The sequence below is a fragment of the Mchenga conophoros genome, linkage group LG16 (genome assembly GCF_057382185.1).
Source record: "Mchenga conophoros isolate Kocher_MC1m ecotype Shallow Benthic linkage group LG16, M_conophoros_male_GT1.1, whole genome shotgun sequence".
NCBI lineage: Eukaryota > Metazoa > Chordata > Actinopteri > Cichliformes > Cichlidae > Mchenga > Mchenga conophoros.
In genome coordinates, this window is record NC_140541.1 from 32,416,365 (window position 1) to 32,442,582 (window position 26,218).

Below are 26,218 nucleotides of genomic sequence, written 5' to 3' on the forward strand. Positions count from 1 at the left end.
GTGAAAACATCCATGATCACCAACGGATTTCGAAGGGCTGGACTGCTGCATGATGGAGAGGAGGACACCGCCATGGCCCTTCAGAGGGTGTTCGACTCTGACACTGACCGGTACCGGTCCGTGACTCGTTTGGTACCGGGCCGCGAGAGTTGAGGCTCAGGTGTGAAATGTATGGTTTTCAGGGTTTTTATCGGTTTTCAGCGTTATTTTGTTACCGTTTTTATCGTTAACTCAGCTTTCCTGGGTCTTTTCACGTGTGTTATGAATAAATTTTCTTTTTTTCGGTACCGGAACTAGTTTTATTTTGTTGTATTTATCCGCAACACCTTAAAGGCCGGTCCGTGAAAATATTGTCCGTGGCGCAAAAAAGGTTGGAGACCGCTGTTTAAAGTAATGCTACTCTTACTTGAGTACAATTTTTTGATACTCGACCCACCTCTGCACTTACCTGACCTCACGCAGTTTTTCAAGCAGAGGGCCTCACTGTCGAACCTATTTCCATTCCCTCCACAACCTCCATACCAGAATTGTACACAGAACCCGTTCTTTCTGTCAAAGAACCACTTAGCCTCATAGTCTTTGCAGGGCATTCCAGGGTCATAGTCAAGCGAGCATGGGCCTGCCAATTCATTAACTAGAACATGCAGAACAAAAAACAAACAAACAAACAGATAGCTGTGATATAGCAGTGATGGAGGACAAATAGAGAAAGAGGATGCATTTGTGTGAGGATTAGATGAACAAATACAGCATACAACAAACTGTAAGCTTTGAAAGTAGCAAGTAAACAAATGTATTAGAAGTTCAGATGTATTTGAAAGGGGTTTTAAATTAGTTTAAGTGCCTGCAGAGGAAAAGAAATGGCATTCAGCATGAGACTATATCCACTACATGGGAGTCTGGATAATTGCAATATATTAGAAGAGGTTTTGCTTATTTAAAAAATAAAAAAGTTGTGATTAGAATGAAAGAAGATTATTTTTAAGTTTTCATGGATGGATCTGACAAGTTAGTTGTAACTAAATTCATTAAATGTTAGTTACTTTTGTGTTTTCATGCCTTAGTTGTGCTCTAAATTCTATGCCTTTCACAAGGACCAACAGCTATAAGGTTTCTTTTCCTTTGGTATTTTCTGATGAAACAAACTCCTTCATAGTGCCACACATTTTACCCACAAGTGCATTGTTTGTCACGATACATAAGGGAAAAGATTAGATTAACAAACCGAGACACTAGGGCTTAAACTGCCGATTTTGTAAGGTTTTGTAAACAACTTGCGGTGTATCTTTGCACGTACTAGTGACTTGATAAATAAAATATTAGTGCAGTAGTCCCATTTGATATTGCTGCATTACAGAAGACCACGATCTTTGACTTGAACCTACAGGTTTTATTTACATAGCTAATATAATACCTTGGAAACCCAGCAAAACACAACTCTATGGGGGCTACTTCGAAGATATATTACTGGCCCATTTTGATTACAGGTCCAATATACTGGTATTCCGATATATGGCTGCTAATTATATAGGAAATGTTATAAAAGCAAAGAAGTTTCCAAGCAATATACAGACACAAGCATGCAAAGTTACTCACCAGTTTCTGGTTTGTCCAGGGGTGTGGTATTTGGAGTACTTGTGTTTTGGCTGGCAAGCTTATGCTCAGCTGCTTCTGTGAAATAATAAATAATGTATTTGTCAATACAACTTTAAAAATAGAAAGCATGCAATAAATTAATTTATTTAGCTAGGAAAGGGCAATTCTTAGGGTGTGTCTGCGGCTTGAGGTGGTCCCTAAAACCAAAGAAGCTAAAACAAGCTAGTTCATTTTATTTTGCCATTTTGGGGAACTATTTAATTTGAATCACAGGGTTGGGACAGCTGTGAAATCAAGACCAGTGTTACATGGTGTTAATACAAATGTTAATACCAATGTCCACACATATTACAGTTTCCTCCTCCTGTACTGCAGTACCTATGTGGGGTAATCTGTATTCAAAGTATGGTAATCTGGTAGAGGTTGTATTCTATTCCATTCGGGGTAATTTATTTCGAGTCAAATCACACCAGTTGCCTCAGGGCACTTTACATTGCAAGGTAAAAATCCTACAGTGGTTTAAAAAAACAAAACAAAAAAACCCAACATCAAACAACTCTTTATGAGCAAGTACCTTTCAGCAAAAGATTGTTCCAATAATGAATGTACATGGTATACATCAGAATGCAGACACTTTTGTTTTGTTTATGATCTAATCACCATTAAGTTATCAGGCCTGTGGTAATTAAAAAAAAACAAACTCTAATATACTGAGAATTATACACCCCTAAAATTTATTAGGATACACAACCTGTAATGGATAGTTACATCTGTAACAGCTTGAAGCTAGCTCTTTTTAAGTGGTCTCCATAAGAGCTTTTGAAGACTTCCACATTTGTGCTTGTGTACTTCTGTACCCCAATGGCATGTTTACAGTTGAATATGCAACACATGCAAAATATCAATGAATAATTTCTGAAAAAGCTAAAGCTGTCTTTATAAACTCACTTGTAGTAATGACGCCTTTGAGAGTAGAGACAATTTGGCCCTCGGCCGTGTAAGCTGTGACTACAGCCTGATACATTTGAGCACTTTCCAAGTTGTCCACAGCAAGCTCTGTACCCGACACATTGGTCTTCAGCACCAGTGCATGGTCATGGAGCCTCACCACAACAACCTCAAAGTAAACAAAGAGCTTTGCATCTGGCCTGCTCCAACGCAATTTCAAGCTGCTGGAGGTGACATTAGAGACGTGCAGCTCCTCTGCATCTGTGTGTAAGAAAATAACAGAAAAAGAGTATGTTGTAGTTGTGGTGGATGATGTCAACAAATGTTATTTTGCTACATGGCCAAGAAGCATAAATTTATAAGTAATCTTTACTTTGTGAAGCATGATAAAAGTAATATTCTAAAACAAGTGTAAAAATATTATTGAATTATGGGCAGGCAATTTTAGCAGTTAGCGACAGTGTGTATGACTTAAAGTGACCAAAGCTGTCAGTACTTCTAGCCGAAAATGCAAAAGTAGTAAAGAAAAATTTGTTCAACAACAGTCTTACCCTTGTGCTTTCTTTCATGAACTGCTTGGTGATTTTCATGATGCTTCTGGTGTTTCCTACAAATGTGGCAATGTTAAGGGAAAAAAAATTGTAAAGAAAACCACCAATGTTTCCAGCATTAATAATACAGCATTACAAAAATTACAAAACTTACTCCACTTCCTGTGATGGTGTGAAGGGGTTTTTTAGTGGCTGGTCATTCTGAAACCACTTGCAGTTTTTGGAGACTTCAGGGGACATGTGGAAAGCATTTTCAACTGAAAAGCAATGCAACATAGAACACAACTAGTTCAGGATTTGTTAGACTGATGTAACAAATAGAATCTATTCTAAAATATTAAAAAAAGAAAAGCAAAAGGTATTGAAAATGTATCATGCCCATCAAAATATATCTTGAACTTACTACTGATATACTTGGGCAGTAGCTGGCCAAAGGTCTGGATGTTTCTGTCATAAAAGTCTGAGCTACTCTTCAGCTGCTTGAAGAAGACATCTGAAGGCTCGCTGGCCATGTTTGACAAGACACTTGCATCCTTAGCACTCAATGTTTCACCTACACCAAAGATGACGAGGAAGTAGCCCCTGCACTTGACCTCAGTGGCAATGCGTATCAGCTGCTCCTGGTCTTGTTCCACACTTCCTGTCACAAACAGTATGAGTACCTTTTTGTCACGTTGTACAGGTGCCTTCTCAAACACTTGATCCACCGTCCTTTCAATTGCCTCTGCGAGTGCCCGGCCACCTTCCAGCTGGGGTGTTTTCTCTACCAGGAATTTGATAATATCTTGTGCTGAAGTGTGTTCAGTCAAGCCAATGTCAACATGAAGGGGGGACCCAGATTTGTTATTTAGGAACTCATAAGGTGCTTGCTGAATCACAGACACTCTGGCGTGGTTAGCAGATGATGTGGGATTTGAAGACACATGAAGATGCTCTACCATGTAAGATATATAGTGTTTAATCTCGGCAAAGACAGTTGGGTAGGTAGACTCAGAGCTGTCCATGACAAAAGCAATGTCAATGTCGACATCTGAGGTGAAAGATCTCCTATCTCGGCCAGCCGTTGGGGGAACATAGTCACAGATTTGGTCCGGAGAGCAGAAATCTTAAAAAAGAAGAAATAAAATTATGCATTTTTTTTCCTTTACATGGACTGAGACAATCTGTATTCAACAGTTTTTCATCTAGTCTCTTTTTATACAATGCTTGGAAAAAATGGCTCTATTCTTAGATAAAAGTACATCAAAATCTGACAAAATAAAAGTGAGAAGCTGTTTCATAAATACTAATCCACCCAAACAGGTCTTACCCAGGCAGACATGGCAGTTCATAACCTTCTGGATGACTGAATTGTACTGTGGACTATTAGCGTTGGGAAGGACAATGACCTGGGCCAGTGCTGTGTTGTTGGCCTGGTATACAAGGAGAGGAAAGTTATAAGTTGAATACAAACTGATGGCCTATAAGATTAACATTTGCTTTGGCTGTATGTTGTTATGTTACCTGCACCGCTCTGGAGAGTGCTCTGTCCTCCTGTCTGACCAGCAGCAAAGTGGCAATTCCAGCATTGTGAAGGCGGAGGGCTGCACGAGTAATTGCTTGTGGCCGACCAACTTGATCACCTACAAAGAAGATGGCTACCTTCCTTATGAGGAAGCCACTGCGTATCCTCTTGAAAGTGTTCTGGGCCACAAAGTTCATGGCTGTTTCCAAGTTGCGGGGCTTTCTTGTCTGTGGGATCTGAAGTCCTTCAATGCGTTCCTCCAGGGCACGTTTCTTCATGGCATCAGCAAACCGGACCTCAGTGGTGACTTCGTTGTTATACAGGGTCAAAGCAACACGAGCTCCTCTTGGACAGTTACTTTCAGCGATTGTAATTTTTCTGACTATGTTTAGGACTGTGTCACGCATGTTGTTGAAGACTGGACGGCCAAGGCCTTGTGAGATGTCGAGGGCAAAAGCCAGCTCAGTGGGGTAGAGTGGGCATTCCTGCTTACCTAATGATGTCAACATAAAGGATTTTTGTTCTCACTGTGGTTGTGGATACAGTACATAAACAAAAAGTCTAAGTCGAAGAAATTATTATTTCATTAGCAAATCATTTTGCACTTACCAAAGCAGCAAGCTGGTAAAGAAAATTGCACAGAATATGGTAAGATGTTTCATGAAGCACACAGTGCATAGGCATTAATAGTTCACAAAAATAAATTAAATCACATTGCTGAAAATTACTAAATTATACTTACGACAATTGTCTCTGATCTTTCTGACAAGGTCACATTGCTGAGGGAACAAAGAAACCACAGAAACATTTCTTTAACAAAAGGCTGTGATGCGTAGAACTGAGTAAAGTTATGAGAATTATGCTCTGTTCAATGCAGTTCACACAAATATCTGATCAAATACCACAGCTCCTTGTCCTCTTTGTCCTTTGATACCCTGTTAGAGAGAAAACAGGGTATCAGCAACTAAATAAACATCCAGCCTAGGGGTGAGAGTTACAGCCAATATAATTCGATTCAGTTTTATTTATATAGCGCCATATCACAACAACAGTTGCCTCAAGGTGCTTTATATTGTAATGTAAAAGCCCTACAATAATACAAAGAAATCAGAGAAAACCCCAACAATCATATGACCCCCTATGAGCAAGAGCTTTGGCGACAGTGGGAAGAAAACTCCCTTGTAACAGTAAGAAACCTCAGAGAGAACCAGGCTCAGGAAGGGGGCAGTCATCTGCCGCAACCAGTTGGGGGGATAAGGTGAAGAGCTTACACTAATAGGTTATAAAATAATATAAAGAAATTGGCCATAACTGTGTATTTAAACATGAAACACCTGTATCTAGGCAAAGTTATAAATGAACTTGAAATAAACTTGTTGATGACATAATGTCATGCAAATTAAATTCACGCAAGTTGTAAAATAGATTTTTTGATGCTTACATATGGCCCAGGATATCCAACTTCTCCCTTTTGTCCCTGTGTACCAATATCCCCAGAGACTCCCTGGAAATAGTTAACAGTTAGGGGAAAGAAAGAAATTCACATTTAAAGCAGTTCAGATGTCCGTACTTTCAAACAGACCATCAGTCCCTGTACTTTGCTATCTTCAAACATAAAACAAATGTGCATGCAAGTCATTTGCTGCCAAGAATGCATGATATATATTTAAACCAAAACTTCAGAACCTGTCCTCTACTTCACAACAGCAAACACATCTGCTCAGCTGAGATCTGGAACAAAGCTGGGGCATCTGATGAAACTGTAACAGACGTGTATATTAACCTTATTCAAATGTGGACTTAAAACTTACCCTCTGTCCACGATTTCCTCTGGATCCAGGTCCACCCGAGGTGCCAGGGTCTCCAGCTGCTCCCTGAAATGATGGATAAAAAGAGGATAAATGGAAATGACGAGTATCTAATAATAAGTTTACTCATCTGAGGAAAACACAACAGTTTGTTTTAAAGGTTCACTGCTAGTGTTCTGCATTACCTTGGGACCTGGGAATCCTGGGAATCCTTCATCTCCCTGTAAAGAAGAATCACATATGCATTAAGTACTCTTTGTATAAAACTGCAAAAATAATTTTTATTTTGGATGCATCAGAGCCATCACCCTGTATACAGCTCTATTCAACATTACAGAAGGGGTTGTTATCTTTAATTAGGCATGTTCAGTTCACAAATCACTTGCCTTTCTTCCTTTAGGCCCTTGAACACCAAAACCATCTCTACCATCTTCACCCTGTAAAAGAAAAACATATTTTAATTCAAAATACTGGGGTAGCAGAGGGAAAACAATAGCAACGCTATCATCTTCCCTTCCCCCCCATTAAACAATAATTTCTTGCTCAATATTCAGAAAATTTACATTCAGTAACATTGCAATAAAATAAGATGATTTGCTCTTACAGGCTCTCCAAAGGGGCCAGGTGGTCCAACATCACCTTTAGGTCCTGGTTCTCCTGGCTCTCCCTACAAAGATATGAAGATAATGAAATACCTTTAGATGTAAGGTAAATGTCAGAGTGATGAATAAAGTGTGACTATATATATTTAATATGATTGGTTTACTATAGATTTAACTAATAACATGTGCTTGTTTTGCAAGGAGATCCTTAATGTTTTCTTACAGTGCTTTCTGGTTCACTGAAATAGACTCCACATGTATGTCCAGTAATGTGATAGAGCTTGGCTTAAGCCAGTGTGTTTATGATTAAATCAAACTTGTTATGAAAGAACATGAGCCACTCCAAATTTAGTTCCATTCAGTACCTTGCGGCCAAGAGGTCCTCTTCTACCTTTTTCTCCACTAGGACCTGGGGTACCTCCAGGACCCTAGAATAGAAGAAATTAGAACATTAAAATTAGATTTTGAATGCAATCAACATAGAAAATTTGACCTATTGTATTCACTCACTCTAGGTCCAGGATTTCCATCTTCTCCTCTTGCTCCTGGTGCACTATTTGGTCCAGGCGGACCCTTGGAAAAAGACAAATCCGCCATCAGTGATGCACCACTTACTTACATATTAGAGCTGCAGTACCAGTTCATGAGACAGACAGACAGACAGACAGACAGACAGATATGCACCAAAATAGGGTGAGAAGATGACAAACTTACCCTTGGTCCATCAATACCAGACTCTCCCTGCACACCAGGCGATCCAGGGCCTCCAACATTTCCCTTTAATGATAATGCAGAAAGATGTTACTGTCATTACGAGGGCAGGTATTAAACTCTATTTTAACAATGAAAAAGGCACTTACAGCTGGTCCAAGTGAACCTCTTCTACCATTGGGTCCCTAATGAGGAATGAGTCAATTTAAAAAAAAAAACTTCATTAACATAATCTTTGGCAAGTAAGTGATCAGAAAAGACAGTGAAAGCGTTTACCCTTCTTCCAGGTTCACCAGGGCCTCCCCTCCTTCCATCCTGACCAGGCTCTCCCTGTCATACAGGACAAACATCCCAGTGAATTAAATTCATGCTGAGAGATATCCAAAAAAAAAATAAAACAACAAAACAAACGAACAATATACAAGAGATATTAAGCCTCAAAAATTAAATTGAGTACAGAGATGCAGAATTTATTTCAGCAGCACTATAATTAGCTCAGGGGGGTATTACCGCTGGTCCAGCATCACCAGGGTCTCCTTTGGGTCCTGCCTGGTTGTTATCTTGTCCAGTTGTTCCCTATTAAACAGAAATCACTCTTTCAGTCGCTGCTACATCCAAACACCAATAAATACAAATTTGTCTTAAAAAAACCAAACAAAATAACCATATTTAAACATTGCCTTAATCACAAGAACTGTATTCATTAGAAAGTAAGTATGTGCAGCTTCACATGAAGCATTAGTAACACTCTCTTCTTACACATTCCTTTCTCACATACTATGTATGCATGCAAAATAAAAGTGATGCACATAAAATCAGTCAAAAACTATGTCATAATAATCAGCTTCTTACAGGGTTTCCTCTGGTTCCCTGTTGTCCTATGTCTCCTGTTTGTCCTTTGGCACCTTTGGGACCCTAAAAAAACAAAAGAATTTCTCAGCATTAACCATATTCAGTATTAAGAAAAAAAACAACCCAGATGCATCTAGTCACTCACTCTTCTGCCAGGGTTTCCTCTTTCTCCAGGGGGCCCAGCCACACCACTTTTGCCCTAAAACCAAATCAAACACAGCCTTTAAAGCTGATAATTTTATATGATTTTGTATGATTAATTGTTAATATATGGAACACATAGCATAAAAGACAAAATACATGACTCACCTCTTCTCCATTGATGCCATCAAGACCAAGTTCTCCAGCTTCACCCTGAAATAAGGGGGCAGTGGGTTAGCCTTTTTTTGTCAGAATGTAAGAAAGAAAGAAAGACAGACAGAAAGAAAGAAACGTACCTTTTCTCCTGAGTATCCACGAGACCCCTAAATAGAAATAAAGAGTGTTAGATTATTGTATTCACGAACAAAACAATATATAACAATTAAACCATACAACTTGAATGGCAGGGTTAATATTAAAGGGCTTACCTTGACACCTCTCTGGCCAGGACATCCTTGGAAACCCTGGGTTCCATTCACACCAGGAGGACCCCGTTCTCCCTGTATTAACAGAACATGACAACAAAATTCACTGACAAAATACCACAGAACAGAATCTTAAGAAAGGACACAGAGAGGTGATAAATGAAGAAGATAATAGAACAACAACCATAAACAAAACATTCAAACTTACAGGTCCACCTTCATCTCCAGGATGTCCTTGACTTCCTGACAATCCTGGACCACCCTGACAGACAAAAACAAAACATATATAAGCTTTGTAATTAAAAACAAAATCTCCAAGTATAACTGAGGGGTATTTTTTAGGATAAGATACCTTAGATCCAGGCTGTCCAACTCCTCCTCTGTCTCCTCTGTTGCCAGTACATTTGCATGGCACTCCACAGATCTCTCTTTCTGCAATGTTGTCCTGTGCAGTAAAAGAAAGCATTTTCAGTTTATGGGTGTCATAAATGAAAGGCATAGTTTTTATGTATTAATCATCAGTACCCACCAGTTCTTCCAGAAGCTCATAGTCCAAGTCCATGATATTCAGTCTTAAGGGTCTTGTGTACCTGAAGCCACGACCAAATTCTAATAGCGACGCCTCTTCCAAATTGGGTACCCCCTCCAACCCAACCAGAATGAAACTGTTCACTCCTGTTTTCCAAAACGCAACATATTTAAGTTCACTAATTACCTTTGCGATTTCAGGATAGATAATACCTGAGTGCACTTTATGTTTCATCATCTTTTTACCTGACAGCCGAAGCTCCTCAACTCGCCTTTTCATTTCAGCATATGGAGCATCAATACCATCAGTCAGATGAATAACAACCTTCAGGGGAAAATAGCAAAAATACAAGTTTTATACTTTCTTAATTTTCAAGTTTCCAATAGTCTTTTCACTGTATAAACTCTAAAGTTTAAACTCTACAGTTTGGCAAAAAGGTTTTTTAGCCTTGATCTTATTCTTTAATATTAAAAAAAATACAATTAATATACACTGGCAGTGACCAATTCAAGGACAAACCTAAACAACTGACCCCAACAATGAGGGGATCTGGCTGATTTCATGTGAAATTTTTACTTTAGCTCCAGGAAAGATTCAAGGTCATGGCATACTAAAGCTATTCTGATGGTATATGGTGTCCCAGGTAAAAACCAACAACCTAAAAAAAGCTTTTGGTTTGTTTGTGTTTTTTTTGTTTTGTTTTGGGGTTTCTTTGTTTTTTTGCTTGTTTTGTTTTGGGGTTTTTTGAGTTTTGTCGGCAATGTCTATAGGTCAAACTAACTCAGCTCAATAATTACACTAAGTTGCTAAACCAATCAAGTCAGATTATTAATACATGAATGAAACGTTAACTAAGAAGTGCACCAGTTGAAGCAAATGCACAAGAGAAATTTTATGACTCTTGTGACAATACATGACATTTTCAACATCAACTTGAGATATACATTATTTTAGCAGATATTGAAATATTCCTAGAATAGCCCTGACACCGACACATGTAAACTGCTTGGGCCATTTCTACTTTAGTATATTTGAGTAACTAACCTTGACAGTGTCATCCTGTCTGACTTTGAATCTGTTGGTGTAAGCTGATATGGTCTTGCCATTGAGAACAAAGGGGCCACGACTCCGCAAAGCTCTGAAAGCCTCAAATAACTCATCTGGATTTGTTGTGAAGTCCAGCTGGACCGGCTCAGAAGCAGAATCCATGGCCAGCATGCCCACTTGTACAGATGGAATCTGCCCATCGGAGCAGCTAATGGATGCCATTTTGGAAATCCTCTGCAAAATAGCCTCCATCTTGCTCTGGAGGTTGGTCTGAGAACTGAAAATATTCTGGGCGGACACATCAAATCCGACCAACACTTCTATATTGGAGGCTGTAAAACATAATATTATTTTACCTTAGACACTTTTGGTCACCCCAAATCATGTGACAACCTTTAATCATTTAATTTAATGTATCATCGACAAGCAAGAAACACATAATATTACTTCTCTTACTTTTAGCAAGTTCTTTCGCACCGACACACAGCTTCCCTTTTACTTCATCATCCAGAGTTTCCAGGATTTGTTCATTGAGCTCTGAGAGTTCCTGAACGGTACTTGCTCGAGCCACCATGGAAGGTTCACTTGCCAGGTTTTCCAACTCATTCTGAATGTTGCCCACTCCCACTGCAAAGACTCTCACACCTTTATTCTTCAAGCCAAGCACTGCTGATTTACTGTCATCAGCTGAGTTTCCTCCAGTGACAGTTATAAGAATTTGAGGAGTGCCCTCATCAGCCCTACTGCCCCTTTGTTTAGAAAAGTAAACATCTTGAATAGTGCGAAGGGCTGCACCGGTGTTCAGTCTGCGTCCACCTTTGTACTCTATTTGACCAAGAGCATTTAGCATATCATCCCTGTTACTGTATGTGTTGAGGTAAAAGCCATCATTGACATCTTCAGCATAATGTGCCAAGCCAATCTGTAAGTTATCTCTCTCAGTGAAGAACAGATCAATTAAGTTGTTGATAAAAATCATGATTTCTTTGAAGTCCTCACGGCCCACATTAATGGAGCCATCCACCAAAAACACTATATCAGCCTTTTTAGATGGAGGCAGGCCTGGTGCTACAAGAAGGGAAATACAGATATGTTAAGATATGTTTATATTGAAAATATTTACCTTGGTTTTTAGTCCAAATCCACAACACGTCCTAATCATTCTAGGCCCTGTAAAATGAGTACATTTTAGTGTTACTTACTTGGAGTGTCATATCCTGGTGTATCCTCAACAACATTCAACCTGTTAATAAACTTGTCCTTTATTGTTGGCAGGTTTGAGAACTTAGAAACCTGAATGACATCAGCGGAGCTCTTGGAAATACTCATCAGTTGCCTTGTGTCAGCACGATCAGCACCAATACCAATACAGTTAACTCGGGAGGTCTTGAGCAAAGGTCCATAGAGGGAAACATCTTGGGGTGAACGTCCACCTGTGAGAACCACAAGATGCTGGGAGGCCTCAGTTGGTCGAGCACCAGCAAAAGAGTTTAACTCAAAGCGCAGAACGTGATCAATAGCATCAGCCAGGTCTGACGATCGTCCACCCATCTGACGGAGTCTTCTGATAGCAGAGAGAACAGCTGCCTTGTTGTTGTGTGAATTGAGCGAAAATTCAGTTTTAACTTTGTCTGCATACTGGACAAGAGCGACACGAATTTTATCGGGCTGCACATCAAGTTGTTCAACAATTTTGAGGATGAAGTCACGGATGTGAGCAATCCCTTCAGAATCTGTATTATCTGAGCCATCAATTAGGAAAATAATGTCCTTTTTCCCGAGATCTAGAATGACTGAAAAAAAAAAAAACATAACATAAGGAAAGAAATGCCTCCATAACAGTGAAGGTAAATTATAAAAAGCAAATGATGTAGACAATCAGTAACTGCCTTTAGCACTTTCAGTTGAACTTAATTGGAGTCTTAAATATACAGAATGATTACACACTATTTCTTACCTTCTGGGACACGAGTATAAATTTCAATGATATCATCGGTGGATATTTTCTTGACTGAATCAGTAAGCTGTTTTTCCACCTTTGAAAAATCTCTCAAGCTGTCAACTGTATACACAAGCTCTGGCTTCATGGAAATCTGTCTCAGTTCATCTTGGTCTGCATTTCTTGTACCAATGGCCAGAGGTGCTATCAGGCTTTTCTTGAGTTCATTGGCTGAGCTGGATACATCATCAGTAGATTTGCCAGCCGTAACTAGAATGAGGAATTGAGGCACACGTTCCTCAAGACGGCTTCCGCCTGATCTCTGGTAGACTCTTCTGGCGACAAACTCGAGAGCACGTCCTGTGTTTAGATTATTTCCACCTTTGTTTCGAAGTCTCGACACGGCCTGGAGCACTTCATTTTTTGTTGAGTGTGCATTCAATAGAAATTCTATCTTTGGATCATCGCTGTACTGAACCACTGAAACTCGGACCTTATCCAGTCCTACATCCAGCTTCTCCACAACTCTTCCTATCATATCACGGATGGAAGGGAATTCACTACGCACTGCTGTTGTGCCATCAATAAGAAATACAACATCCCTTTTTTCTCCTCCTGTGGGTACAGATGGTACTGGTGCTTGAAAGGAATAGAAGCAAAATAACACAGTCTGATTACTAATCCTGAATGGAGAGTTCCTAATAGTGTACACAGATAAATATATATAACATACAGTATGATTTGGGGTATAATTCTAGCTTTAATATAGTAGTAACACAGTAATAATATAAATGAGGACTGTGTTAACCTGTAGATTTTATTAAATTCAATTTACCTTCATAAGTTGGGAACTCTGGACGCAACCTGCTGATGTCATCATCTGACAGCTCAGTGAGTTTGTTGATTAATTCTTCTTGAACTGTGTACAGGCCAGGAAGGTCATCTATTACGTGGGCGTAATTGGAGATATACGACACCACCCTCAGCTCTGTGGGGTTCACATCCCTGGTCCCAATGCTGAATGGAAGAACTCTAGATTGTTTAAGAGAAGAAGCTGCACGACGGACATCATCTGTAGAAGGCCCACTAGACACAACAATAACAAATTGTGGAACACCATCCTGTTTTCTGCTACCCCGTGCTGCTGTCAGAATATCCTGATTGAGAAACTGTAAAGCCTGACCCAGGTTACGTTGTGTTCCACCTTGCTTCCTCAGTCCCTTGATGCCATTCAAAACACCTTCTTTGGTTGTATGTGTGTTTAAATACATATTAGCCCGAGCAGTGTCACCATACTGGACCACACCAACACGGATTTTATTTTCGCCCACATTGAGACTCTCGACGACCCTGCGGATAAACTCCTGGATGATTGGAAATTCCCTTCCAACGCCATCAGATCCATCAACGAGGAACACGACATCCTTCTTGGGGCCCTGTGATGCAGCTGGAAAAGACAGAAGTTGATATTAGGCTCAGTTTCATCAATGTATGACAATAAAATGGTCGTATTGGTGGTAAATTGAGCCTACATCTTTTTTTATCATGAAGATTCTGGTGCATATTCGAAGAAATAAGTCACTTTTTTCCTGTTTTTGACCAAAAAAAAGTTGTATATCTCTTAATATATCTTACTCATTTCCAAGTTTTTCAAAACTTTCAGCTAGAAAGTTTCATAAAACCCCAAATTAGATCAAATTACGAAAATTTTACATTTCAACACCGGTTCTCCAAATGAGAAACTCAAAAAAATTAGACTTTAGGTATGACCCCAAATGAATGAAAAGAAGGCCCTTTTAAAATGTTCTTCTGATAATCAAACATTCTTGAGAGCTCTATATTTAAAAAAACAAAACAACAACATAATTTTACGTCACCCAGCAGCCTAAAGCTGTTGCAGCATAACTAACGGAGGATTCAAGGTCACCTGATCCAGGAAGTTTTTAGGACAGCGCAACACTAATTAATTACAATAGTCCAGCCTAGGAGTAATAAATTCAATAACTAGTTTGTCAGCATCACTCCGAGACTTGATGTTTTTATTTTTGTTTATTCATTTATTGCACAATTGCTGCAATAAATTTAATGTGCTGAATATGCACATTAAAGGACGTATCCTGGTCAAAAATGACTGGACAAGAACGTTTGATCTGTCTTGTGGCATCTATTGTAATACATTATTGGTTTGTAAATCACTGCACAAAAAATGCCTGAGACATTGCCTGCATTTTAATGTAAATAGTTATGTATATATTTATGTTGTTTGCAAAATTTGTACATAAGTTTTTGAAATTAAATTTATATTTGACTTTCAAGTTGGGCGCCTCCTGGGTGAGGTGTTCCAGGCATGTCCCACCGGGAGGAGGCCCCGGGGCAGACCCAGGACACGCTGGAGAGATTATATCTCTCGGCTGGCCTGGGAACGCCTTGGTATTCCCCCGGATAAGCTGGAGGAGGTGGCTGGGGAGAGGGAGGTCTGGGCCTCTTTGCTTAGGCTGCTGCCCCCGCGACCCGGCCCCGGACAAAGCGGATGAAGATGGATGGATGGATGGACTTTCAAGTTATGAAAATGATCTGTTAAACATGTTTGTGGGTATATTCAGAGAGACAGACAGATCCTATTTAAGTTTAATTGCAGGACTTTATTGAACAGTCTCAAAGAATAAGAGCTCAACAGAGCTCTGACTAATTGTCAGCCTGGCTACAGTGGTGAAAAGAAAACTGGAGTTGACTTGGTTTTAAGGATCATTGGTTAACAGTAAGATATTCTGGTTATCCAGAGATCTCTACAGTATAGATAAATTTGTATAGATAGCAACATGTTTTCTAGAGCTTACATGTTACCTGCATTAAAGTATGTGTGTGTCTGTGAGTTATACAAGGGACTCAATCACTTTTGATTGCAAACTGTCTTCATCGGTGGAGCCTCAGCATTGTAATCAGTTAGAATTCATATGCATTATTAATCATTTATAACACTTTTAATGGCATTATGAGATAAAAGAAATAAGTGGGGCTAGAATTTAGGCAACTACTCTGCATGTTGGCACATGGCATGTGACAAATTGATTCATTTCATGTATAATGATTTATATTATTAAATGCTTTTAACTATAGTAGTTCAAAAAGTGACAAATTCTACAGATGTAAAAGACGTGAGGTTATTTGGTGAAAATAGCAGTGAAAGAATCGTTGGTTTAATGGATAACAAACTAAATAAGATTGGTGGCTGGGGGATAATAATGAAAACTGCAGCCTCAAAAGACAATTTAAAATGAACTTCAACAATAAGAAGTTCAAAAGAGTGATTGACAAAAAATTAAATATCGTAGCTTAAAGCAGATGATGGAAAGTTCTGTGTTCTCACAGAAGTTCAGACGATCATACTATGTTCTCAAAGTCTTAAAGACAATAGCCTGGCCAACTTCTGTTTAAGAAAGACCAAAGCATGCTTCCAACTGGTTTGAAATGCACCAGAAAATCACATTCATTTATTTGCTTTTCCTCACTGTAGCTGAAATTAGTAACTTTTGGAGCCAGCATTAGGATGTGTCTGACAACGTACCAATTATGGTTGGTAATTCTGGGGTGACTTCAATAACTGCAACCTCCACAGAGGAATCAAGTTGCTGTTGCACTTTGGGTAGGTCAGTAAGTTCAGACACAGATAGAGCATAACTGGGCTCGCCAGTTATGGTCTGAAGTTCTCTGGGGTCAGAGCCTCGGGTTCCAATTGCAATGGTCAAGACACCCAGCTGTTTGAGAGCAGAGGCTGGTTCATCAATACTGTCAAATGATCTTCCACCAGTGATCAATATTAGGACCTGCGGAACTCCTGATGGTCGCCTGCTTCCGGCAGAGGCCGTGAAGACGTTATCCTTCAAATACCGGAGAGCTGCTCCAGTGTTGAGGGGTCGTCCGCCTTTGTGCCTCAAACCTCTGACACTGTCAAGGACCTCTCTTTTTGTGGTGTAAGTGTTCAGATAGAACTGGATGGCTGGATCGCTGCTGTACTGAACAACCGACACACGGTCTTTGCCATCATCCACACTGAGTGTGTCTACTTGTTTTTGGACAAAGTCTCTCATAGCTGGGAATCCACTTCTAGTAGCATCAGATCCATCCAGCAAAAACACCACATCCCTTCCTGCTGGCTGTCTGACCACTAAGAGACATGAGATTTACCATATGTTTAACTTGGTCAATCAAATATTTTGCAGCTAAAAAGCACCATGGTAAAAGTGAACTCTTTCTTTACAACCACAACTATTTTGTAAAAAAACAAACAAAAAAACAAACAAAAAAAGAACTAAAAAAAAAGAAAAAACAATCCACTGGCTGATTAAACACAGCAAAACCAAATGATTTCTTTTCACACTGTTTCCTACAATGATACTGGACTTTGAAGATGGGTCATGTTCTTACCAGTCACTGTTGGGGTCAAAGGTGTGACCCTCATTGGCACTGTGCTCAATACAGAAGAGAGCTGTTCTTGAACATTGGGAAGGTCAGTGAACTCAGACACAGATACAGCATGACTGGGCTCGCCAGTTATGGTCTGAAGTTCTCTGGGGTCAGAGCCTCGGGTTCCAATTGCAATGGTCAAGACACCCAGCTGTTTGAGAGCAGAGGCTGGTTCATCAATACTGTCAAATGATCTTCCACCAGTGATCAATATTAGGACCTGCGGAACTCCTGATGGCCGCCTGCTTCCGGCAGAGGCCGTGAAGACGTTATCCCTCAAGTACCGGAGAGCTGCTCCAGTGTTGAGGGGTCGTCCGCCTTTGTGCCTCAAACCTCTGACACTGTCAAGGACCTCTCTTTTTGTGGTGTAAGTGTTCAGATAGAACTGGACGGCTGGATCGCTGCTGTACTGAACAACTGACACACGGTCTTTGCCATCATTCACACTGAGTGTGTCTACTTGTTTTTGGACAAAGTCTCTCATAGCTGGGAATCCACTTCTAGTAGCATCAGATCCATCCAGCAAAAACACCACATCCCTTCCTGCTGGCTGTCTGACCACTAAGAGACATGAGATTTACCATATGTTTAACTTGGTCAATCAAATATTTTGCAGCTAAAGAGAAACATCTTGAAATTGAACTCTTTCTTCGCAAGCACAACTATTTTGTAAAGAAAAAAAACAATCCACTAGCTAACTGAACACAGCAAATCACATTTGGTTTCTTTTCACACTGTTTCCTACCATGATACTGGAGATTACAAAGGAGTCACGTTCTTACCGGTCACTGTTGGTGTCATGGGCGTGGCCCTCACTATCACTTTGCTCATTACAGAAGAGAGCTGTTCTTGGACACTGGGAAGGTCAGTGAACTCGGACACTGACAGAGCATAACTGGGCTCATATGATATTTTCTGCAGCTCTCTAGCATCTGAGGTCCTAGTTCCAATGCCAATCACATAAATGCCCTGCTGTTTGAGAGCTGAAGCTGGGCTATCTACATTGTCAAAAGACCTTCCCCCAGTTAGTAAGATCAATATCTGTGGGACACCCTGCAGGCGTCTACTTCCAGAGGAGTTTGTAAAGACGTTGTCTCTGACGTATTGGAGAGCTGCCCCAGTGTTTAGGGGTCTTCCTCCTCTGTGTCTAAGCCCTCTGACCGAGTCCACCACATCCTCCCTTGTGGTATATGTGTTCAGATAGAAATGGACCTCTGGTTCTCTGCTGTACTGGACCACAGAGACATGGTCTTTGTTTTCTCCCACATTGATTTTCTCCACCACTCTCTCTACAAAATCACGCATGGCAGGAAAGCCATTCCTTGTGCCATCAGAACCATCCAGAAGGAATACAATATCTTTTCTGTCACGTGAAGCTGAGAAAAGACAGTAGGACAAAAAAATGAAAACCTTTCACAAAGCTTGTGAGATTATCTTTCACTGGCACACTAATATTTTAACAACACTAGCCTGGCCTACTTCTGTTTTAGAAAGACCACAGCATGCTAACAACTGGTTTGAAATGCACAAAAAACCTATACACACATCACATTCATTTATTTGCTTTTCCTCACTGTAGCTGAAATTAGTAACTTTTGGAGCCAGCAATAGGATGTGTCTGACAACGTACCAATTACGGTTGGTAATTCTGGGGTGACTTCAAAAACTGCAGCTTCCACAGAGGACTCAAGTTGCTGTTGCACTTTGGGTAGGTCAGTAAGTTCAGACACAGATAGAGCATGACTGGGCTCGCCAGTTATGGTCTGAAGTTCTCTGGGGTCAGAGCCTCGGGTTCCAATTGCAATGGTCAAGACACCCAGCTGTTTGAGAGCAGAGGCTGGTTCATCAATACTGTCAAATGATCTTCCACCAGTGATCAATATTAGGACCTGCGGAACTCCTGATGGCCGCCTGCTTCCGGCAGAGGCCGTGAAGACGTTATCCCTCAAGTACCGGAGAGCTGCTCCAGTGTTGAGGGGTCGTCCGCCTTTGTGCCTCAAACCTCTGACACTGTCAAGGACCTCTCTTTTTGTGGTGTACGTGTTCAGATAGAACTGGACGGCTGGATCGCTGCTGTACTGAACAACCGACACACGGTCTTTGCCATCATCCACACTGAGTGTGTCTACTTGTTTTTGGACAAAGTCTCTCATAGCTGGGAATCCACTTCTAGTAGCATCAGATCCATCCAGCAAAAACACCACATCCCTTCCTGCTGGCTGTCTGACCACTAAGAGACATGAGATTTACCATATGTTTAACTTGGTCAATCAAATATTTTGCAGCTAAAAAGCACCATGGTAAAATTGAACTCTTTCTTTACAACCACAACTATTTTATAAAAAAAACAAAAAACAAAAACGAAAACAGAACAAAAAAAAAGAAAAAACAATCCACTGGCTGATTAAACACAGCAAAACCAAATGATTTCTTTTCACACTGTTTCCTACAATGATACTGGACTTTGAAGATGGGTCATGTTCTTACCAGTCACTGTTGGGGTCAAAGGTGTGACCCTCATTGGCACTGTGCTCATTACAGAAGAGAGCTGTTCTTGAACATTGGGAAGGTCAGTGAACTCAGACACAGATACAGCATGACTGGGCTCGCCAGTTATGGTCTGAAGTTCTCTGGGGTCAGAGCCTCGGGTTCCAATTGCAATGGTCAAGACACCCAGCTGTTTGAGAGCAGAGGCTGGTTCATCAATACTGTCAAATGATCTTCCACCAGTGATCAATATTAGGACCTGCGGAACTCCTGAGGGCCGCCTGCTTCCGGCAGAGGCCGTGAAGATGTTATCCCTCAAGTACCGGAGAGCTGCTCCAGTGTTGAGGGGTCGTCCGCCTTTGTGCCTCAAACCTCTGACACTGTCAAGGACCTCTCTTTTTGTGGTGTACGTGTTCAGATAGAACTGGACGGCTGGATCGCTGCTGTACTGAACAACCGACACACGGTCTTTGCCATCATCCACACTGAGTGTGTCTACTTGTTTTTGGACAAAGTCTCTCATAGCTGGGAATCCACTTCTAGTAGCATCAGATCCATCCAGCAAAAACACCACATCCCTTCCTGCTGGCTGTCTGACCACTAAGAGACATGAGATTTACCATATGTTTAACTTGGTCAATCAAATATTTTGCAGCTAAAGAGAAACATCTTGAAATTGAACTCTTTCTTCGCAAGCACAACTATTTAAAAAAAAAAACACAATCCACTAGCTAACTGAACACAGCAAATCACATTTGGTTTCTTTTCACACTGTTTCCTACCATGATACTGGAGATTACAAAGGAGTCACGTTCTTACCGGTCACTGTTGGTGTCATGGGCGTGGCCCTCACTATCACTTTGCTCATTACAGAAGAGAGCTGTTCTTGGACACTGGGAAGGTCAGTGAACTCGGACACTGACAGAGCATAACTGGGCTCATATGATATTTTCTGCAGCTCTCTAGCATCTGAGGTCCTAGTTCCAATGCCAATCACATAAATGCCCTGCTGTTTGAGAGCTGAAGCTGGGCTATCTACATTGTCAAAAGACCTTCCCCCAGTTAGTAAGATCAATATCTGTGGGACACCCTGCAGGCGTCTACTTCCAGAGGAGTTTGTAAAGACGTTGTCTCTGACGTATTGGAGAGCTGCCCCAGTGTTTAGGGGTCTTCCTCCTCTGTGTCTAAGCCCTCTGACCGAGTCCACCACATCCTCCCTTGTGGTATATGTGTTCAGATAGAAATGGACCTCTGGTTCTCTGCTGTACTGGACCACAGAGACATGGTCTTTGTTTTCTCCCACATTGATTTTCTCCACCACTCTCTCTACAAAATCACGCATGGCAGGAAAGCCATTCCTTGTGCCATCAGAACCATCCAGAAGGAATACAATATCTTTTCTGTCACGTGAAGCTGAGAAAAGACAGTAGGACAAAAAAATGAAAACCTTTCACAAAGCTTGTGAGATTATCTTTCACTGGCACACTAATATTTTAACAACACTAGCCTGGCCTACTTCTGTTTTAGAAAGACCACAGCATGCTACCAACTGGTTTGAAATGCACAAAAAACCTATACACACATCACATTCATTTATTTGCTTTTCCTCACTGTAGCTGAAATTAGTAACTTTTGGAGCCAGCAATAGGATGTGTCTGACAACGTACCAATTACGGTTGGTAATTCTGGGGTGACTTCAAAAACTGCAGCTTCCACAGAGGACTCAAGTTGCTGTTGCACTTTGGGTAGGTCAGTAAGTTCAGACACAGATAGAGCATAACTGGGCTCGCCAGTTATGGTCTGAAGTTCTCTGGGGTCAGAGCCTCGGGTTCCAATTGCAATGGTCAAGACACCCAGCTGTTTGAGAGCAGAGGCTGGTTCATCAATACTGTCAAATGATCTTCCACCAGTGATCAATATTAGGACCTGCGGAACTCCTGATGGCCGCCTGCTTCCGGCAGAGGCCGTGAAGACGTTATCCCTCAAGTACCGGAGAGCTGCTCCAGTGTTGAGGGGTCGTCCGCCTTTGTGCCTCAAACCTCTGACACTGTCAAGGACCTCTCTTTTTGTGGTGTACGTGTTCAGATAGAACTGGACGGCTGGATCGCTGCTGTACTGAACAACCGACACACGGTCTTTGCCATCATCCACACTGAGTGTGTCTACTTGTTTTTGGACAAAGTCTCTCATAGCTGGGAATCCACTTCTAGTAGCATCAGATCCATCCAGCAAAAACACCACATCCCTTCCTGCTGGCTGTCTGACCACTAAGAGACATGAGATTTACCATATGTTTAACTTGGTCAATCAAATATTTTGCAGCTAAAAAGCACCATGGTAAAATTGAACTCTTTCTTTACAACCACAACTATTTTATAAAAAAAACAAAAAACAAAAACGAAAACAGAACAAAAAAAAAGAAAAAACAATCCACTGGCTGATTAAACACAGCAAAACCAAATGATTTCTTTTCACACTGTTTCCTACAATGATACTGGACTTTGAAGATGGGTCATGTTCTTACCAGTCACTGTTGGGGTCAAAGGTGTGACCCTCATTGGCACTGTGCTCATTACAGAAGAGAGCTGTTCTTGAACACTGGGAAGGTCAGTGAACTCAGACACAGATACAGCATGACTGGGCTCGCCAGTTATGGTCTGAAGTTCTCTGGGGTCAGAGCCTCGGGTTCCAATTGCAATGGTCAAGACACCCAGCTGTTTGAGAGCAGAGGCTGGTTCATCAATACTGTCAAATGATCTTCCACCAGTGATCAATATTAGGACCTGCGGAACTCCTGAGGGCCGCCTGCTTCCGGCAGAGGCCGTGAAGATGTTATCCCTCAAGTACCGGAGAGCTGCTCCAGTGTTGAGGGGTCGTCCGCCTTTGTGCCTCAAACCTCTGACACTGTCAAGGACCTCTCTTTTTGTGGTGTACGTGTTCAGATAGAACTGGACGGCTGGATCGCTGCTGTACTGAACAACCGACACACGGTCTTTGCCATCATCCACACTGAGTGTGTCTACTTGTTTTTGGACAAAGTCTCTCATAGCTGGGAATCCACTTCTAGTAGCATCAGATCCATCCAGCAAAAACACCACATCCCTTCCTGCTGGCTGTCTGACCACTAAGAGACATGAGATTTACCATATGTTTAACTTGGTCAATCAAATATTTTGCAGCTAAAGAGAAACATCTTGAAATTGAACTCTTTCTTCGCAAGCACAACTATTTAAAAAAAAAAACACAATCCACTAGCTAACTGAACACAGCAAATCACATTTGGTTTCTTTTCACACTGTTTCCTACCATGATACTGGAGATTACAAAGGAGTCACGTTCTTACCGGTCACTGTTGGTGTCATGGGTGTGGCCCTCACTATCACTTTGCTCATTACAGAAGAGAGCTGTTCTTGGACACTGGGAAGGTCAGTGAACTCGGACACTGACAGAGCATAACTGGGCTCATATGATATTTTCTGCAGCTCTCTAGCATCTGAGGTCCTAGTTCCAATGCCAATCACATAAATGCCCTGCTGTTTGAGAGCTGAGGCTGGGCTATCTACATTGTCAAAAGACCTTCCCCCAGTTAGTAAAATCAATATCTGTGGGACACCCTGCAGGCGTCTACTTCCAGAGGAGTTTGTAAAGACGTTGTCTCTGACGTATTGGAGAGCTGCCCCAGTGTTTAGGGGTCTTCCTCCTCTGTGTCTAAGCCCTCTGACCGAGTCCACCACATCCTCCCTTGTGGTATATGTGTTCAGATAGAACTGGACGGCTGGATCGCTGCTGTACTGAACAACCGACACACGGTCTTTGCCATCATCCACACTGAGTGTGTCTACTTGTTTTTGGACAAAGTCTCTCATAGCTGGGAATCCACTTCTAGTACCATCAGATCCATCCAGCAAAAACACCACATCCCTTCCTGCTGGCTGTCTGACCACTAAGAGACATGAGATTTACCATATGTTTAACTTGGTCAATCAAATATTTTGCAGCTAAAAAGCACCATGGTAAAATTGAACTCTTTCTTTACAACCACAACTATTTTATAAAAAAAACAAAAAACAAAAACAAAAAAAGAACTAAAAAAAAAGAAAAAACAATCCACTGGCTGATTAAACACAGCAAAACCAAATGATTTCTTTTCACACTGTTTCCTACAATGATACTGGACTTTGAAGATGGGTCATGTTCTTACCAGTCACTGTTGGGGTCAAAGGTGTGACCCTCATTGGCACTGTGCTCATTACAGAAGAGAGCTGTTCTTGAACATTGGGAAGGTCAGTGAACTCAGACACAGATACAGCATGACTGGGCTCGCCAGTTATGGTCTGAAGTTCTCTGGGGTCAGAGCCTCGGGTTCCAATTGCAATGGTCAAGACACCCAGCTGTTTGAGAGCAGAGGCTGGTTCATCAATACTGTCAAATGATCTTCCACCAGTGATCAATATTAGGACCTGCGGAACTCCTGATGGCTGCCTGCTTCCGGCAGAGGCCGTGAAGACGTTATCCCTCAAGTACCGGAGAGCTGCTCCAGTGTTGAGGGGTCGTCCGCCTTTGTGCCTCAAACCTCTGACACTGTCAAGGACCTCTCTTTTTGTGGTGTACGTGTTCAGATAGAACTGGACGGCTGGATCGCTGCTGTACTGAACAACCGACACACGGTCTTTGCCATCATCCACACTGAGTGTGTCTACTTGTTTTTGGACAAAGTCTCTCATAGCTGGGAATCCACTTCTAGTAGCATCAGATCCATCCAGCAAAAACACCACATCCCTTCCTGCTGGCTGTCTGACCACTAAGAGACATGAGATTTACCATATGTTTAACTTGGTCAATCAAATATTTTGCAGCTAAAGAGAAACATCTTGAAATTGAACTCTTTCTTCGCAAGCACAACTATTTAAAAAAAAAAAACACAATCCACTAGCTAACTGAACACAGCAAATCACATTTGGTTTCTTTTCACACTGTTTCCTACCATGATACTGGAGATTACAAAGGAGTCACGTTCTTACCGGTCACTGTTGGTGTCATGGGTGTGGCCCTCACTATCACTTTGCTCATTACAGAAGAGAGCTGTTCTTGGACACTGGGAAGGTCAGTGAACTCGGACACTGACAGAGCATAACTGGGCTCATATGATATTTTCTGCAGCTCTCTAGCATCTGAGGTCCTAGTTCCAATGCCAATCACATAAATGCCCTGCTGTTTGAGAGCTGAGGCTGGGCTATCTACATTGTCAAAAGACCTTCCCCCAGTTAGTAAAATCAATATCTGTGGGACACCCTGCAGGCGTCTACTTCCAGAGGAGTTTGTAAAGACGTTGTCTCTGACGTATTGGAGAGCTGCCCCAGTGTTTAGGGGTCTTCCTCCTCTGTGTCTAAGCCCTCTGACCGAGTCCACCACATCCTCCCTTGTGGTATATGTGTTCAGATAGAACTGGACGGCTGGATCGCTGCTGTACTGAACAACCGACACACGGTCTTTGCCATCATCCACACTGAGTGTGTCTACTTGTTTTTGGACAAAGTCTCTCATAGCTGGGAATCCACTTCTAGTAGCATCAGATCCATCCAGCAAAAACACCACATCCCTTCCTGCTGGCTGTCTGACCACTAAGAGACATGAGATTTACCATATGTTTAACTTGGTCAATCAAATATTTTGCAGCTAAAGAGAAACATCTTGAAATTGAACTCTTTCTTCGCAAGCACAACTATTTTGTAAAGAAAAAAACAATCCACTAGCTAACTGAACACAGCAAATCACATTTGGTTTCTTTTCACACTGTTTCCTACAATGATACTGGACTTTGAAGATGGGTCATGTTCTTACCAGTCACTGTTGGGGTCAAAGGTGTGACCCTCATTGGCACTGTGCTCATTACAGAAGAGAGCTGTTCTTGAACACTGGGAAGGTCAGTGAACTCAGACACAGATACAGCATGACTGGGCTCGCCAGTTATGGTCTGAAGTTCTCTGGGGTCAGAGCCTCGGGTTCCAATTGCAATGGTCAAGACACCCAGCTGTTTGAGAGCAGAGGCTGGTTCATCAATACTGTCAAATGATCTTCCACCAGTGATCAATATTAGGACCTGCGGAACTCCTGATGGCCGCCTGCTTCCGGCAGAGGCCGTGAAGACGTTATCCCTCAAGTACCGGAGAGCTGCTCCAGTGTTGAGGGGTCGTCCGCCTTTGTGCCTCAAACCTCTGACACTGTCAAGGACCTCTCTTTTTGTGGTGTACGTGTTCAGATAGAACTGGACGGCTGGATCGCTGCTGTACTGAACAACCGACACACGGTCTTTGCCATCATCCACACTGAGTGTGTCTACTTGTTTTTGGACAAAGTCTCTCATAGCTGGGAATCCACTTCTAGTAGCATCAGATCCATCCAGCAAAAACACCACATCCCTTCCTGCTGGCTGTCTGACCACTAAGAGACATGAGATTTACCATATGTTTAACTTGGTCAATCAAATATTTTGCAGCTAAAGAGAAACATCTTGAAATTGAACTCTTTCATCGCAAGCACAACTATTTAAAAAAAAAAACTCAATCCACTAGCTAACTGAACACAGCAAATCACATTTGGTTTCTTTTCACACT

At 41.5% G+C, this 26,218-nt stretch overlaps 6 protein-coding genes across 7 annotated transcripts in view; all 6 read right to left on the reverse strand.

The window, feature by feature from the left end:
* LOC146557102 (collagen alpha-3(VI) chain-like) overlaps window positions 1–26,218 on the reverse strand; it is a 104,282-nt gene that overhangs the window by 5,634 nt on the left and 72,430 nt on the right. For both annotated transcript variants that reach the window (XM_085250080.1, XM_085250081.1), the window contains 36 exons: window positions 13,489–14,100; window positions 12,672–13,292; window positions 11,917–12,507; window positions 11,171–11,782; window positions 10,712–11,046; window positions 9,913–9,991; window positions 9,668–9,813; window positions 9,491–9,583; window positions 9,347–9,400; window positions 9,142–9,213; window positions 9,010–9,036; window positions 8,882–8,926; window positions 8,718–8,771; window positions 8,573–8,635; window positions 8,231–8,296; window positions 7,997–8,050; window positions 7,870–7,905; window positions 7,724–7,786; window positions 7,520–7,582; window positions 7,375–7,437; window positions 7,012–7,074; window positions 6,794–6,844; window positions 6,593–6,628; window positions 6,411–6,473; window positions 6,041–6,103; window positions 5,502–5,534; window positions 5,342–5,378; window positions 5,209–5,220; window positions 4,599–5,092; window positions 4,405–4,507; window positions 3,499–4,200; window positions 3,250–3,352; window positions 3,096–3,151; window positions 2,545–2,805; window positions 1,597–1,671; window positions 449–634 (listed from right to left, as the gene is read on the reverse strand). In XM_085250080.1, coding sequence (XP_085106206.1) covers window positions 449–634; window positions 1,597–1,671; window positions 2,545–2,805; window positions 3,096–3,151; window positions 3,250–3,352; window positions 3,499–4,200; window positions 4,405–4,507; window positions 4,599–5,092; window positions 5,209–5,220; window positions 5,342–5,378; window positions 5,502–5,534; window positions 6,041–6,103; window positions 6,411–6,473; window positions 6,593–6,628; window positions 6,794–6,844; window positions 7,012–7,074; window positions 7,375–7,437; window positions 7,520–7,582; window positions 7,724–7,786; window positions 7,870–7,905; window positions 7,997–8,050; window positions 8,231–8,296; window positions 8,573–8,635; window positions 8,718–8,771; window positions 8,882–8,926; window positions 9,010–9,036; window positions 9,142–9,213; window positions 9,347–9,400; window positions 9,491–9,583; window positions 9,668–9,813; window positions 9,913–9,991; window positions 10,712–11,046; window positions 11,171–11,782; window positions 11,917–12,507; window positions 12,672–13,292; window positions 13,489–14,100 — 6,087 coding nt within the window. The remainder of the gene's footprint in view (window positions 1–448; window positions 635–1,596; window positions 1,672–2,544; window positions 2,806–3,095; window positions 3,152–3,249; window positions 3,353–3,498; window positions 4,201–4,404; window positions 4,508–4,598; window positions 5,093–5,208; window positions 5,221–5,341; window positions 5,379–5,501; window positions 5,535–6,040; window positions 6,104–6,410; window positions 6,474–6,592; window positions 6,629–6,793; window positions 6,845–7,011; window positions 7,075–7,374; window positions 7,438–7,519; window positions 7,583–7,723; window positions 7,787–7,869; window positions 7,906–7,996; window positions 8,051–8,230; window positions 8,297–8,572; window positions 8,636–8,717; window positions 8,772–8,881; window positions 8,927–9,009; window positions 9,037–9,141; window positions 9,214–9,346; window positions 9,401–9,490; window positions 9,584–9,667; window positions 9,814–9,912; window positions 9,992–10,711; window positions 11,047–11,170; window positions 11,783–11,916; window positions 12,508–12,671; window positions 13,293–13,488; window positions 14,101–26,218) is intronic.
* LOC146557103 (collagen alpha-3(VI) chain-like) lies at window positions 17,877–19,270 on the reverse strand. The gene is made up of 2 exons (XM_085250096.1): window positions 18,748–19,270; window positions 17,877–18,493 (listed from the first exon to the last, which is right to left on the reverse strand). The coding sequence occupies exons 1-2, from the start codon at window positions 19,268–19,270 to the stop codon at window positions 17,877–17,879; spliced, it is 1,140 nt and encodes a 379-aa protein (XP_085106222.1).
* LOC146557104 (collagen alpha-3(VI) chain-like) lies at window positions 19,564–21,081 on the reverse strand. Its single transcript, XM_085250087.1, has 2 exons — window positions 20,424–21,081; window positions 19,564–20,204 (listed from the first exon to the last, which is right to left on the reverse strand). The coding sequence occupies exons 1-2, from the start codon at window positions 20,944–20,946 to the stop codon at window positions 19,564–19,566; spliced, it is 1,164 nt and encodes a 387-aa protein (XP_085106213.1). The 5' UTR covers window positions 20,947–21,081.
* On the reverse strand, window positions 21,198–22,651 carry LOC146557105 (collagen alpha-3(VI) chain-like). The gene is made up of 2 exons (XM_085249537.1): window positions 22,129–22,651; window positions 21,198–21,871 (listed from the first exon to the last, which is right to left on the reverse strand). Exons 1-2 carry the CDS (start codon window positions 22,649–22,651, stop codon window positions 21,198–21,200), a joined length of 1,197 nt encoding a protein of 398 aa, XP_085105663.1.
* On the reverse strand, window positions 22,925–24,328 carry LOC146557106 (collagen alpha-3(VI) chain-like). Its single transcript, XM_085250109.1, has 2 exons — window positions 23,806–24,328; window positions 22,925–23,532 (listed from the first exon to the last, which is right to left on the reverse strand). Exons 1-2 carry the CDS (start codon window positions 24,326–24,328, stop codon window positions 22,925–22,927), a joined length of 1,131 nt encoding a protein of 376 aa, XP_085106235.1.
* Window positions 24,516–25,968, reverse strand: LOC146557107 (collagen alpha-3(VI) chain-like). Its single transcript, XM_085250110.1, has 2 exons — window positions 25,446–25,968; window positions 24,516–25,210 (listed from the first exon to the last, which is right to left on the reverse strand). The coding sequence occupies exons 1-2, from the start codon at window positions 25,966–25,968 to the stop codon at window positions 24,603–24,605; spliced, it is 1,131 nt and encodes a 376-aa protein (XP_085106236.1). The 3' UTR covers window positions 24,516–24,602.